Source organism: Furipterus horrens, unplaced genomic scaffold (genome assembly GCF_987537825.1).
Source record: "Furipterus horrens unplaced genomic scaffold, mFurHor1.1.pri manual_scaffold_11, whole genome shotgun sequence".
NCBI classification, from domain to species: domain Eukaryota; kingdom Metazoa; phylum Chordata; class Mammalia; order Chiroptera; family Furipteridae; genus Furipterus; species Furipterus horrens.
In genome coordinates this window covers 83908942-83925395 of record NW_028327181.1, presented here as the reverse complement: position 1 = coordinate 83925395, position 16454 = coordinate 83908942, and the positions used below count along the sequence as shown (strand labels likewise).

The window sequence follows — 16454 nt, the reverse complement described above, 5'->3', positions numbered from 1 at the left end:
ACTGTGAGTTTGACCCAGCAGCAATCTACAAGTTGGTCTGATTTCTGCCAGTAATGGCTCAGCAGCTGAGATACAGGAATAAAGGAGCGCTGACAACTAAATTGATTAAGGTTAGGACTTTCCTGAACATAAGGTCAATGTAGCTAGCAAGTGACTGAAGTGGTAGATCATGTTGATTAGGCTAGATTCAGAATAAAGTGAATTAACCAATGTCATCCCCAATAAAATAGAATAAAAATTTGAAAAATGGCTTATAAATTAAAAAAGAAAAAGAATAAAATGAAATTAAAAAGAGACTAAGAACTTGAGAAGAAAAAATAGAAAGGTCAAAACACTAAAGGGCTTAGGGCCAAAGACCAGGCATTACGGGAATAAAAAAGTAAAAAATGTTATTTTCCTATTCTAGCCCAATTATTTCAGAGGCGGACGATACAACCCTGTGGGCTGGTGAAGTGGAACGGAGGTGAAAACTGACAGAATTGAGATCACTAAGGAATTAGAAGGCTAGGCTATTGACTACTTATTTAATATAAAGACAGTGAAGACCCTCAGGATGACAAGACTGGGGAGTGGGGGAAAGAGGCTAATAAAAGGTGAGAGACTATATGCTTAAACTCAAAGTAGTGTGGGTTTTAACCAGAGGGTAGAAGGATAAGCTTGGCCCTGGCTGGGTAGCTCAGTTGGTTAGAGCATCGTCCTGATGTGCCAAGGTTGCCGGTTTGAACTCCGGTCAGGGCACAGACAAGAAGCAACAAGTGAATGCAAAAGTAAGTGGAACAACAAATCGGTGTTTCTCCCTTTCTCCTTTCCTCTCTCTCTAGAATCTTTTTTTTTTTTTTTTTAATTTTTAAAAGAATAAGCTAATCAGTACTTCCCTTGAATTACACAGTAAGCAGAGTAAGAGGCAGAGACTATATTTGTTTCAAATACTAAATCGTAGTATCTGGCATAATGCCTGGCACATTGCGGGTTCTCAACTGGTTCAATAAAAGGAGGAATAGAAGAAGCATGACCTATCTGTGAGCCACTAGTCTTTGGTCAAAGGTTCTAAAATTTGCAGTGCCGACCAAACCAAGGACAAAGGCAGTAATAGTTTGCTTCCAGAGTACATTTTTTTTTTCCAACAGTAGGGTAGAGAGATAGTTGTTGGAAACAGTCTTTTCCTCAACATTCTGCCATGAGCAAATATCCAAATGGGACCATACCTATAAGGGTAGACTGTCCAGATACAAACAACTCATTTAAGAAAGGAGACACCTGGTTCTACCCTGGTTTCTTTTCTAAGGCTTTCGGAAAGAGGTATATTCTTACCACATACTCAGGTCAGCAAGGTTAGTATTCTCCACTTGCAGGATCAAAAATTAGAAGAAATAAACTCAAAGAAGGTATGTAGTCATCTTACCTAGGGATTCAGGAATTAACACCTTGGGCTTAACCCTAGCAACCTCTTCACTTTCATTATTTTTCCTGTGAGTTTTTTCAGGAATATCAAAAGAAGAATGGTTTCTCTAGCCAGGGTTGGGGAAAGAAAAACCCTGAAAGTGGGAAGGAGTGGTAGCTAAGTAAAGGAGAGGTAAGCAAGGTAGGTCTTAGATGCCTAGGCCCAAAAAGGAGGCCTGGCATTTAGCAGTAATTAAGTCTATGGATTTCCCAATACACCACACCCACCCACCTACCTACAGTGGGAAAAACCAACAGCACCTTCTTCTTTTCATTACAGAAAGCTATGTCAGAAACACACCTCATTCAAGATATAATTATTGAATATGACTAATTATGGTCAGCGCAAGTTATCAGGCACGAATAAAAAAAGATATCCAAGGGAACGGATTACTCTAAGAATACTGACCCATATTTCTTTTAACATTTCTAGAATAAACATTATTATACTGTCTCCAGTTCTACACCTAATATAGTTTGCAGATTAAAAAATCATTAACCTCAAATGATTCCAATGGGAAAGCCAGACAGCAGATTAATCCTGACTTGCTAATGCCAAAGCTGATGTTCAGAATACCTAAATTGCTTCTTTAAAACAATCACCAATAATGTGTGGCCACAATATGTTTCAACTTTTAAAGTAAGAAGTTATTTATACTGCTTAAGTGAAAATCAAGAAGAAGGTAAAAACCAAAGTATTTAAAACCCTACAATTTTTTTAAAGTCATTTTGATTACCTTTTAATAGTTTTCTACTAATACTTGTTATAAGACAGTGTGTGTGTTTTTCCTTTTTAAGAAATTAAGACCAAATAAAAAAAATAAGAAACCAAACACACATAATCCAGCTTCAATAAAACTAGGAAAAATGGGTAGCTCCATACCTCAGAAAGTAATGACAGAAAGGGGACAGAGCAATAGTACACGGCTTAGTAGAGTGGGGTATGATCAAATCTAAATGCGGGCCAAAAAGAATAACTCAGAAGAAGTTGATTCCATCTACAGAATCCTAGCAAGGCTCAAAAAGTATAGGCAAAAAGCAAAAACAAAAAGAAAGAAAAAAAGAAAGAAAGAAAAATTAGAGTCATCAGGGACGCTGCAGCAAGTAGAAGGTGGAGAACCAGAAACACGGAGATTATCTGAAAGTCTAAATAAGGAACAGATACACCAACAAGGTTCCCATCCCCACATTAACTAGTCAGGGAACTACCGCCGGGAGGTATATTTTTTAGAAAAAAAGAGAGGGATGGATCAATACAGAGTGCAGTGCTGAAGTATCCATAAAAATGACTCCAGTGAAAGTCTGCGTGTGGAAAGGTGAGACCTCTATCTCCTCTGTCTCAGCCAGCTCCAGAACGCTTTTCTAGGCAAAAGAATAAAAGGATCTTTCTCAGCACCAATTAATCCATACCAGAAAAAAGACCTACACACTCTGATATTTGGAGGTTCTCAGTCAATGGCCAGGTAACCACGCGACTGCCCTACAGAGAAGCCTACATACCTGGAACTTCTGATAGGCTTTTCAGAGTTCCACTCTTAAATATGATTAGTGAAGGACACCAGACATCTAAAGAAGGCCTTTGACATGGAAGAGAAAGGCTAAATCAAAGTAAAAGAAAACAGGAACTTAGGAAAGTGACAGGATAAATTTCTATGCCCTGGTGACATAGCTCAGTTGGCTGAAGCATTGTCCCGATATGCCAAGGTTGTTGGTTCAATCCTCCATCAGGGCACATATAAGAACAACAAATCAATATTTTGTTTTTTCTTCTTCTCTCTCCCTTCCTCTCTCTCTAAAAATAAATTAATCAATCAATTAGTTTCTAGAAAAATCTCAGAAAGTAAACAAAAAGACAAGGAAGTGAACAAATGGAAAAGATAAGAAAAATAGATGCTCAGTCCAGGAGGTTCAACATCTAACTAACTTCAGTTTCAAGACAAGAAAACATTAGAGGGGTAAGTTATCAAAGGGATCATAATAACATTTTCTAGAGCTAAAGGACTGAAACTTTTAAGATTGAAAGAGTAAAATAAACAAAAATAACAATCAAAGCAAGACATATCACTGTAAAAATTTAGAACATCAGAAATAAAAAGAAAATCTTAAATATCTTCAAAGAAAAACAGATCCAAAAGGATTGGGATGGTAAGGAACTTCTCAACAAAATCATTCAAAACTAGACAAAAATGGAGCAAAATCCTTAGTGAAAATTACTTTCAACTTAAAAACTGCACCCAAACAATCAAACAAGTGTAAGGGTATAATAAGGGAATTTACAAATATACAATATCTCCCCCCCAAATTTACCTTCATGCCTCCTTTTTCAGGAAGCCACTAGTAGGTGATCACTAAAACAAGGGAAAGGAGCATAAACTAGGAAAAAGGAAGGGATGGGGTCTGGGAAAAAAGGAATCCAGCGTTGAAGGAGTCAGGAGAATTCCAAGGACTGTGGTAAAGGGAGAGTCCAATAATGACAGTTATGCCTAGGGAGCTATCAGTATAGAAGGTTCCTACGGGACAGAACTAGGAAAATAAATGGCACTAATAGATTATCTAATAAGTGCGACCATAGAACACTGGCCTGAAAGGTGTTTTACAGAACTGTTGGAAGGTACAGGAAGACAATACTAAATTCAATGGAACTGAAGCAAAATGAGAGGACAGGGTAAAGGGAGGAAGGTGTAAAGAGAGTAAAGTAGAAAGTCTATACATAATTCTAAAACTGATGAGTTAAGTGATAGCAGAATATACTTATTACTTAGAAATATGGAGACCAGAACAAAGAGCTGAAGGAGTTACCTCAGAGAAAAATTCAAAGAACTCTGCTTTCTTCCCTCCCAATGCAGAAAGAAAACAGGAATAATAATAATCAAATATATCTCAGATTCAAAGAGGATTTAAAATTGTGTTAGAGGACTTCCAGCCAAGACGGAGGGCTAGACAGACACGCTGCATCTCCCTCCACAACTAGGAAGGAACACAACTACCTCAAAATTAGAGACAACCAAAAGTTCCAGAAAATCAAGCTGCATGGAAGTCTAACAAAGATATAAAGAAGAAATACTCATCCAGACAGGTAGGAGGGGTGGAGCCGGGGTGGTAGCGGCAGCAGCAGCAGCGGTAGGCCAGCAGAAAGCTCAGTCACACGTTTTAAAAAGTGGGGAGGGACATCTGGGGAGCACTCCCAGCTCCTGACCGGACCGTGCAGCCCACGGTCCCAGTGCCAGGGAAAATCAGGCATCATTGCTCTGACTACAAACCAGTGGGGGTTAGGATGGAGGCAGAAACTGCCAGTCTCTCAGCAGAATCCACTTGTTTAAACGGCCCCCATGGTCCTAGAACATCCACAGACCCACCCACTCTGGGAACAACGGCCAGGGCAGCAGCTAGAGGGGTGCCAACCTCTTAGGAAGTGGAAGAGGTGCCTGGAAAAGGGGGGGGGTGTTGAGCAAGCGGCACTGTTCCCTCTCAGACCCCTCCCCTACACACAGCGCCACAACATGGTGAAATGGATCGCCCTGTACTAACAAATCCCTAAGGCTCCGCCCCTTAAATGAAACAAGAGCAACAGCTCTACCTGGGATGCAGAGGCAAACAAACACAGGAGCCTGTCAGAATGAGGAGAGAGAGAAGTGTGGCCCAAAAGGGGAAACAGATCAAGGTTCCAGTGGGAGAACTAAGTGACGAGGAGATAGCCAACTTAACAGATGAGGAGATAGAAAACCTAACAGACAGAGAATTCAAAACACTGGTGATAAAGATGCTCACAGACTTGACAGATATGCTTAAGTATGGCAAATGCATAAGGGAAGAAGTAAAGGCTATGCTAAGTGAAATGAAGGAAAATCCACACAAAACCAATGGTAAAGTGAAGGAAACCAGATTCAAATCAATGATTTGGAACATAAGGAAGAAAAAAACAGTCAACCAGAGCAAAATGAGAAAACAAGAATTGAAAAAAATCAGGAGAGGCTTAGGAACCTCTGGGACAACTTTAAACGTGCCAACATCCGAATCATGGGGGTGCCAGAAGGAGAAGAGGAAGAGCAAGAAATTGAAAGCTTATGTGAAAAAACACAGGAGACTTCCAGGTAAGATGAAGGCCTAGACTGACACACTCTGTCTCCCTCCACAACTAAGAAGTAATACAACTACCACAAAACCATAAATAACCAGAAGTTCCAGAAAATAAATGGAAGTCCAACGTATGAAGTTATAAAGAGTGGTAGGCTCATCCGGACGGGTAGGAGGGGTGAAGCTGGGGCAGAGAGGTCAAGCTGTGCTGGCAGCAGCGGTGACGGCGGCAGGACAAGCAGCAAGCACAGACACCATATTTAAGGGGAAGCAAGAAGCGCCTGGGGAGCACCCCCGGCTGTAGACCAGACTCATCAGCTTGCAATTCCAATGCCAGGGAAGGCAGACCCCCATTGCCTCAGACTGTGAGGCCCGGAGCAGGTGGGGACAGAGGAGGAGGCTCCCAATCTCTCAGCAGAGAGTGAATGGCAGGTATCCATCTTGGACCCACACCCCCATAGAAAACGCCACAGCGTGGTGAGAAGGGTCGCCCAGTTGTGACAAATGCACAGGGCTCTGCCCCCTATGGCATAGGAGGTGTGACAGCCCCACCCAGGAAGCAAAGGTAAACACAAAACTGTCAGGATGGAACAGATCATGATAGAGATCCCAGTGACGCAGCTGACCAGACAGCAAATATCTAATCTAACGAAGCAGCAGATAGGAAACCTTTCTGAGGCACAGTTCAGAGCTTTGGTTATAAAAATGCTTAAAGACCTAACGGCAGATCTTAAACAAGATGGGGAAGGAATGAAGGCTAGTCCTGCTGAAATGAACAAAAACACATACGAAACTAGTGATGAGGGAAAGAAAACCAGGGATCAAATCAACAAATCGGAACATCGGGAAGGAACAAACAGTCAACCAGTGCAGAAAGAGGAAACAAAAAGTGAGGAAAATGAGGAGAGGCTCAGAAACCTATGAGACAGCTATGCGCAGGCCAGCATCCGAATTGTAGGGTTGCCAGAAGGTGAAGAAGAAAAACTAGAAATAGAAAAATTATGTGAAAAAATGAAGCAGAACTTAACTAACTTGGGGAAGGAAATAAGACTTACAGGAGCAGGAAGCACAGAGAGTTAAAAAAAAAAAAACTGGACCCAGGGAGAACCACACCAAGACACATTATAATCAAAATGTCAAAAATTAAGGATAAAGAGAGAATCTTAAAAGCAGCAAGAGAGAAGCAGAGAATTATGTACAAAGGGGTCCCAATAAGACTATCAACTGATTTCTCAAAAGAAACTCTACAGGCAAGAAGGGACTGGCAAGAAATATTTAGAGTAATGAAAAGCAAAAACCTACAGCCACAATTACTTTGTCCAGTGAAGCTGTCTTTCAGAATAGAAGGACAGAGAAAGTGCTTCCAGGACAAAGTAAAACTGAAGGAGTTCATCAGATCCAAACCACTGTTATATGAGATGTTAAAGGCACTTGTTTAGGAGAAGAAGGATAAAAAACTATGAACATTAAAATGAAAACTGTATCACAACAACCAACGACAGAAACTAGGGAACTGAAACAAAGGCAAAGTAAGTAGGCAACAAGAGTGGGAAAAGAATTATAGGTATGGGGAACATTATGGGTGGAGGTCAGCAGGGAGGGGGAAGGGGGGAAAGGGAGGGAGATGGTACAGGAATTAAGAAGCATAGTAGGAGAGAGTGGAGTAGACAGGAAGATGCTGAGAAGAACTATATGTACAACCAATAGGCATGGACTAAGGGGGGGGGGCAACTGGAGGGAGGGGGAGTCACTGGGTGGAGGGGAACAAAGGGAAAAGAAATTGGGACAACTGTAACAACATAATCAATAAAGCATATTGTAAATACATAAAGAAATAAAGAAATATAAACAAAAAAAAGAAAGAAAGCTTATGTGAAAAAATAATGAAGGAAAACTTCCCAAATTTGGCGAAGGAAATAGACATACAAATCCAAGAAGCACAGAGTCCCAAAGAAGCTAAACCCAAGAAGGACAACACCAAGACACATCATAAGTAAATGCCAAAGGTTCAAGATAAAGAGAGAATCTTAAAAGCAGCAAGAGAAAAGCAGACAGTTACCTATAAAGGGGTGCCTATAAGACTATCAGCTGATTTCTCAAAAGAAACTTTGCAGGCAAGAAGGGACTGGCAAGAAGTATTCAAGGTAATGAAAAGCAAGGACCTACAACCAAGACTATTCTAGCCAGCAAAGCTATCATTTAGAACGGAAGGGCAGATGAAGCACTTCCCAGACAAGGTAAAGCTAGAAGGGTTCATCATCACCAAGCCATTATTATATCAAATGTTAAAGGGACTTATTTAAGAAAAAGAAGATCAAAATTATGAACACTAAAATGACAACAAACTCAGAACTATCAACAACTGAATCTAAAAAATAAAAACAAAATCCAACTAAGCAAACCAGAATAGGAACAGAATCATAGGTATGGGGATCATTTGGAGGGTTATCAGCTGGGAGGAGGGAGGGGGAGAAATGGGGATATGGTGCAAAGACTAAGAAGCATAATTGATTGGTAGGTACAAAATAGACAGGGGGATGTTAAGAATATAGGAAAGGGTGAAGCCAAAGAACTTATATGCACGACCCATGGACATGAACTAAGGGGGGTAGAATTGCTGGGGGACAGGGGGTACTGGACAGAGGTGAGCAAAGGGAAAAAAAATGGGACTACTGTAACAACATAACTGATCAAATATACTTTTTAAAAATTGTGTTAGAAAAACTTTTTGACTGAGAATTTTAAACCAAAATGTGGATTATATAGCAATTAAGAATATAGTTTGAGGGAGAAAGAGGAGGGAAGGAATCACCTTTTTAAGCACCTTCATGGCAAATATTTTCCCAGTATTTGCTCCTGTTACTTTTCGTACTTGGAAAACCTGTATAAAAATAAAAGTGTGTGTGTGTTATTAAAGGCTAAACTATGCTAGTTACACTCCCTTAATTCCTATTTCTAAGAAACAAATGATAGAGTAGTTTAGAGTCTCATAAAACTACCAAAAAGGGCTGCATGCAAAAATGAGGGGCTGAAGCCAACTATATTAAAGATTTAGTTAAATCTGTCACACAAGATGGGACTTTCCTATTTGGCCTGCTGACATCTGGTGGCAGGGTTGGGCCATGATCATCTAATGATGAGCACTCAATGTTTACACATCAAATACAAGTTTGCTTAGAAAAAGCTATAAGCGGGGTTCCCAGAAGCATAGTACCAAACTTAAACATTATAAAATATTTCATAAATTTCTTCCAAGCATGCCACTGTTCTTGCTTCACATAAAACTATTTAATAATAGTTGACAGGAATTACTGTTTACATATTCCCTAAAATAACTATAACTAACTATAGCCCCGGCTGGTGTGGCTTGGTGGATTGAGTGCCGGCCTGAGAACCCAAAGGTTACCAGTTCTATTCCCAGTCAGGGCACATGCCTGGGTTGTGGGCCAGGTCCCCGGTTGGGGACGTGGAAGAGGCAACTGATTGATGTTTCTCTCACACATCCATGTTTCTCTTCATCTTTCTCCCTCCCTTCCCCTCTCTAAAAATAAATAAATGGCATCTTAAAAAAATAGCTAGCTATACATTTTCATGCAACAGTGAAAAAATGTGAGACTCAAAGAGCATGTGTTACACATACAAGATGATTAGAACATATTAAATGTGTCCTTAAGCTTAAGAATATACTATGTCATAGTTTGCAAAAATTAATACTACACAATACATAAATAGTTATCCAACTTTGAGAGAGAATGGCTGGGTATAAACTCTCTTGGGCATAACACTCAAAGGTGAAGTCTTATTTTAGAAAGCCTTGGGAAAAACTATGAAACTAAAAGGTTCTATTCATTTTTCTTCTCCCCTCTTATATTCAACTTCCCTAACCCTTGCTCTAGATTCTCTAAGTCAAAGAAAACCAACTGAGTTTAACAGACGACAATAACAGATATTAATGTACCAGGCCTCTTGAAAGTAAGGAGTGATTTTTTTTGTTTTTTTTATAGAAGGTACCATTTAAAACCAAAGGAAGAAATGAATCCCTGGAACAGACTTTGCCTGGGACAGTTGCTATTTACTTAGTCAACAGCTACTGACTGATTGTCAGTTATGTGCCAGGCTTCTATGTGTATGGTGCTAGAAAGAGAACTACCGCACATTCCTCAAATAATAGAGGGTAAGGGATTATATCCTTTGCTGATATGAAGAGGGTTACTGAAACCAGGATATAAGAAATCAATCTACTCAAGACAGACAACAGCTCTCATTTCAAAATACTTCCTACCTTTCCATAGCCCCCTTTACCAAGTACCCGAAGTAGCTCAAAACATTCTGGTCTGATTTTTTCTGGCCCTCTGTTCACACTAGTTTCTGAGATTTCAAATTTCTCACAATGTTCCATGCCACTGGAGAGAAAAGCAAAATCAAAAGTAAATCTGCAAAAAGTTCAATTACTTTCAGCATATTGTTAGAAAGAGAAATGCAATTAATTTACTAAAAGGAAAAAAGTACATGATAGCAAATTTAGTATCTGTGTCCTAAGTAAACATAATGATTCAATGACATGGTAGGTCAAGATTAGGGTGGTTTGACAAATTGCTTACTTATCTGCTTGTTTACATAATGTGCTAGTGAGTATTTATTTTCATAAACATCAAGCACCACCAAACTAAGATAAATTAGAACAAGTTTGTTAAGTTGACAAAGGAAAAAAGACTTCCAGTTATTCAAATTTAGTTCATTCAAAATGTCTGTAAGATCAGCTATTATCCAACCTCAGCAGAAAACCTGGGAGCATTCTAAAAGTACCTAATTAGTTCAAGCCTTTATGCTACATAAATTCTTGCTAATAAAAATATATCCACACATCTTTCCATATGGACTATGGATTTGATTTAAAGACTCCAAAAGGGTGGCAGTTTTGTCAGTCACTTAAATGCTTTCTATGAGTGATCTCGGTCCCCCCACAATCCAAGGGTTGCGGTACAGAGCAGATTAATTACCATACTCCCCTAATGGAGTGTGCCTAAAAAAACTTTAGATTGTACAAATCACTGTTTGAATGGTGTATTATAAGCAAAACAAGAACTATTTGACTCATGGGGGCATTCCAGTAAGAAAAGTTGGTTGTCTATTAAACTAGTGAAAATTCCTAACCCATTTACTCATATTTAGTATACTCTGAATCTAAAGGAAGATCTTTTTCTCAAAATTCATACATGATCTCAAAACCCTGGGTATGTTACTATATTGATGCCAAACTCAATTAACTAATTTTACATGTATGACTAGATATTTAAGAACAGTTTACTGGACTCACATGATGGCTATGAACTAGAGCTGATAAACCTACTTGTGAGAAAGAGAGCACAATGAAATATTTTCATAGAAACTTACAGTTCATATGGTCCAACTCCCCCATGGTCCATGCTTTCATTTAACTGACCCTGAAAAATATGTTAAAGTTTTAAAGATAAATAATCTCATAAACATAAAATAAAAATGTTTGATACTTCACCCCATTACTGAAGGAGGATAAATGGAATAAACCAGACTAAAAAGTCTCTATACGTTAAGGGCAAATGTAGTGATAAACAAAATAAGGTATACAAAAAATACTATAGAGATTTCACTTGTAATTTTATATGACAACTAAGCTACAGATGCTACTCATCAACGATCCACAAATAAAACCAGGTGATTTCTTCCTTCAAAAATTACATGTATTTTGTGTATAATGACATGGAAGGTACTACATTCTAAGTCTGAGTTACTAAATCCAATGTTTCATACAAAGTGCTATTCTGATACACAAGACTAAGATAAACCTTATATAATTACAACCTAACTAAGCCTAAGTTAATCACAACCAGTCCAAGATATTAGAGTACAATGTGGCTGATCAAAGCAAAATAATAAGCAACACTCTCAAATTGTTAAGAGTCATGCTGGCGAAACATTTATTCTGACCAGCAAATGCAAAATTTAATTAACCTCTGTACACCAGCAATAAATGATTCAAAAATAAAATTAAGATAACTCCATTCACAATATCATAAGAATAGAACACTTAGAAAAAATTTTAACAAAAGAAGTGTAAGACTTGTATACTTGATAACTATAGAATATCACTGAAAGAAATTAAAGAAGACCTAAATAAATCAGAAGAAATTCCATGTTCATGGGTCAGATGACTTAATATTAGGATGGGAAAACTATCCAAACTGGTCTACTGATTCAACTCAGTCATATCAAATTCCTAGGTTGCTTTCTTGCAGAAATTGACAAGCTAATCCTCTAATTCATACAAAAAAAGCAAGGGACCCAAAACAGCCAAAACAATCTTGAAAAAGAACAAAGTTGGAGGACTGACATTTTCTGTTTAAAAATCTACTACAGAGCGGCAACAATCAAGACAGTGTGGTACTGGCGTATCACAGATATATAGATATATTAAATAGAACTGAGAGCCTAGAAAAAAAACACTTACATTTATGGTCAACTCATTTTTGACAAAGATGCCAAGAAAATTCAATGGGAAAAAAAAGTCTTTCAATAATTGGTGCTGAGACAACTGAATATTCATGAGAAAAAAATTACTTGTGACCCCTACTTAACATGATACATAAAAATTAACTCAAAATAAATCACAGACCTAAATGCTAGAGTTAAAGTATAAAATTCTTAGAGAAAACCTAGGAATAAGTAAATTTTCATGCTCTTTGGATAGACAATGATTTCTTAAAGACACATCACCAAGGGCACGGACAAGTAAGGAAAAAAATCAATAAACTGGATTTATTAAGAATTTAAAACTTTTGTACTTTAAAAGACACTACCAAGAAAGTGAAAAGAAAACCCACAGAATAAGAATGCATAAACAACCAGACAATCCTATTTTTAAAAAATGGGCTAAGATCTGAATAGGTATTTCTCCTAAATGGCCAATAAGCACATAGAAAGTTGTTCAACATCATTAGCTACTATAAAAGTGCCAACCAAAATTACACTATGATACCAATTCATAGCCACTAAGATAGCTTTAATTAAAAAGACAGAAAAATACTAAGTATGGCAAAAATACAGATAAATTGGAACCCTCATACACTGCTGGTGGGTAAGTAAAATTATGTAACCACTTTGGAAAAACAGGCAATTTCTTCAAAAATTAAACATAGAGTTATCATATGATCCAGCAAATCTACCCCAAGTTATCTACTCAAGAGAAATGAAAATATATATTCCACAAAGACTTGGGTACAGATGTTCACAGCAGCATTAGTCACAATGGCTGAAAACTGGAAACAACTCAGCAAACATCAATTGGTAAACTCATAAATAAAATGTAGTTGATCCACACAACAGAATACCACTTGGCCACAAAAAAGGAATGAAGTGCTGATACATGCTACTACATAGATGATCCTCACAAAGATTATATTAAGTGACACCAAAGGCCACATATTGTATGATTCCATGTATACAAAATGTCAGAAAAGGCAAATTTATAGAAATATAAGATACTAGTGGTTCCCTAGGGCTAAGAGTGGCAATGAGGAATGACTGTAAATGAACCCAACGTTTCTTTTTAGGGTGACAGAAATGTTCTAAAACTAAATTGTGGTGATGGTTGTACAACTCTATCAATATACTAAAAGTCACTGAATTGCAAAAATAATAATAACTTGGCATCAAAAATACATTTATATTAATATTAAAACTACAGCATTAAAATGAGCATTCTTAAATACAGCCTGATTATGAATTTTTTCAATTTATACAGAAGGATATTGCTTAATTGAAAATACTCTATAAAATTAGAAATTTTTAATGAAAATTTTAAGATAATTCAAAAATTATTTAAGTGGACACATCTCTCTTCAAAGGTACCAGTACACAGTCAAGACACACAAAGAAAACTGACAGTGTTCTTACACAATAAATGCTGAAATCACGTAAACACAAGTTTTTAGTCATAAGTTGCTCATGCTATGAACAAATCAAGATGACATGTAACACTAAAGATTATGTTTCATGATTAGACTGAAGCATATGGATGGGGCAATATCAAGAAAAAAATATTCCTGCAGTTTCAACTTGATACAGTCTCTTGTGAGGGTGGAGGTAGAGGTGGTTATGGCTAAAAGGTTATTTGTTTTCTGTCTCTGGTGCTTCATATAATCATCTACAATGGTGTCACTTTAAAGACAAAAGATTTACTTCTCTCAGCTGTAATAAAACTGATTATTATATAATTTTTTTCTTTAATGTTAGTTTTACTTAATTCTAAATGAAAGACCACAGAATAGTTAACACTGAACCACGACTTTGAAGCCACATAATATATGCCCCATGGCTGTTTCATTTCCGGAGCTGGCCAGGCCTGTATTACCACTACCATCTCTGTTTATAACTTCCTACCGTTACCTTCTGGAGCAGAAGCATTTGATGCACAATTCTTTTGTTACTTGTTTCTTTCATAAGTCCCACACCAGAAGCATCAAACTGACATTACATAATACACACTGACAATTCTTTCACAGGAATCTCTTTATTCAGATTTTCTTTTCTGCTGCTTTGAGCTTTATGACTCAACCAATGCTTTTTATGTGTGCCGCTATGACTGACAAAGTAGAATCACGCTCCTCTATGGTACCATACAAGACACTGTACAGTACACTGTTTCAAACTAGCCTGCCAGGCTCGGACTGATATGGCTCAGTGGCTTGGGCTTCTTTACCCAAACCAAAAGGTCTCCAGTTTGATTCCAGATAAGGATGTTTCTCACATATATGTTCCTTTCCCTCTCTTTCTCCCTCCCTTCCCCTATCTCTAAAAATAAATAAAATCTTTTTAAAAAACAAAACAAAAAACATCCAGCCCACCAGAATGACTATTTGCAGAGTCTTCGGCTGAAATTACATATAAGTTCAAGTAAATATACCTCAAGTTCCAATGAAAGCTAGAGTTTATAAAAATTTAAAGAAACTGTTACAGAATCAGTAAAATATTTTTAATTCAACTATTCATTAAATTGTTTATCCATTTGCTTTGCTGTTCACAGACATTTCTTTATAAAATAAGATCCAGTAATTAAGAGTAATTGGAAAAAAGGGGTAAACTTTGCCCAAAATCTTGAACAATTTAAAAATGTTTTATAGTGAATCCCAGAAGAAAATATAGGCAGTAAAATCTCAGGCTTTTCTTGTAGCAATATTTTTTTCTGATATATCTCCCCAGGTAAGGGAAACAAAAGAAAAAATAAACAAATGGGACTACATCTAACTAAAAAGCTTTTGCAGAGCAAAGGAAACCATCAATATGATCATTTGAAAAGACAACCCATTGAATGGGAGAACATATTTGCCAATGATTCATCTAATAAGGGGTTAGTTTCCAAAATTTATAAAGAACTTATACAACTCAACACCAAGAAAACAAACAGTCAAATTAAAAAATGGGCAAAGGACTTAAATAGACACTTCTCCAAAGAGGACATACAGATGACCAACAGACAGTCAAAAACATGCTCAGCGCCACTAGTCACCAGAGAAATGCAAATTAAAGCCACAATTAGGTGTCACCTCATGCCTGTCAGAATGGCCATCATCAATAAATCAACAAACAGCCCTGGCTCAGTGAACCGAACTAAAGGGTCACCAGTTCGATTCCCTGTCAGGGCACATGCCTGGGTTGCCGGCCAGGTCCGCAGATGGGGGTGCGTGACAGGCAACCAACTGACGTTTCTCTCGCACATCAATGTTTCTCTCCCTTTCTTTCTCCCTCCCTTCCCCTCTCCAAAAATAAATAAAATCTTTACAAAAATCAACAAACAACAAGTATTGGCGAGGATCTGGAGAAAAGGGAATCCTCCTGCACTGTTGGTGGGAATGCAGACTGGTGTGGCCACTGTGGACAACAGTTTGAAGTTTCCTCCCAAAGTTAAAAATGGAACTGCCTTATAGCCCAGCGATTCCACAAAGATAAAAAAGTGGTGGTACATTTACAAAATGGAATACTCGTCGTCGGCAGCCGTCCGTCTCGAGAGACGATGGTGTAGCTTCTTAAGAGTCTATCTGCACCGCCGAGAATGGCTGTGCAGTCCGACTCGGGAGTGACACGGTATCTGTCTCCTCCCGTGTTGAATCGACATCTTACGATGACGCTGGAGTGTCCTCTCCAGTGAAGCTGAAGCTACAGAGCCTGGGCAGGGTGATATGGAGGGTCTGCTGTTGCCCATGCAGCAGACCCCCCCTCTCTTCGCAGCTGAAGGGTCCAAGGGAAAGACGGAGTCAATACAGCTTGGCTTCAGGTGCGCCGCAGGAGTTGCCGGTGTTGACTACAACGTCAAACCGCCTTAGGGACTCCGGCTCCGGATTTTCTGTCGGGGTTTACTCCCTTAGCCTTTCCCCTGAAGAGGTATGCCGCAAGGCAGCGGAGGTTTTTTGGAGTCAGAGTTTTCCTTCTCTGATGTGCCCTGACTGGAAGATCGAACCAGCGACACTTAGCTCGCAGGCCGATGCTCAATCCACTGAGCCAAACCAGCCAGGGCAGAAAATGGAATACTACTCAACTGTAAAAAAGGAAAATTTAACCTTTTATGACAGCATGGATGAATTTGGAGTATTATGCTAAGGGAAATAAGCCAGTCAGAGAAAGACAAGTACCGTGATTTCACTTATATATGGAATCTAATGAACAAAATAAAGTAACAAAATAGAATAGATTCATAGATACAGAGAACAGATTGTCAGCTGTCAGAGGGAGGTGGAGTAGGGGCGTCTGGGTGAAAATGGTGAAGGGATTATGCAAGAAACAAAACCAAAAAAACGCAGACACAGCCAACAGCCTGGCAGAGGGAAAGGTGGATGGGCAAAGTGGGAGAAGGCACGGGGGAAATGAGACTTGACTCTGGGTGGCGGGCGCACAGTGCCGTGTGCAGA

General features: G+C 38.5%; 1 protein-coding gene across 2 annotated transcripts in view; it reads right to left on the bottom strand.

The window, feature by feature from the left end:
- RPS6KB1 (ribosomal protein S6 kinase B1) overlaps positions 1-16454 on the bottom strand; it is a 41632-nt gene that overhangs the window by 20418 nt on the left and 4760 nt on the right. For both annotated transcript variants that reach the window (XM_090292683.1, XM_090292684.1), the window contains exons 2-4: positions 10909-10958; positions 9797-9917; positions 8327-8395 (exon numbers count right to left, since the gene is read on the bottom strand). In XM_090292683.1, coding sequence (XP_090148809.1) covers positions 8327-8395; positions 9797-9917; positions 10909-10958 — 240 coding nt within the window. The remainder of the gene's footprint in view (positions 1-8326; positions 8396-9796; positions 9918-10908; positions 10959-16454) is intronic.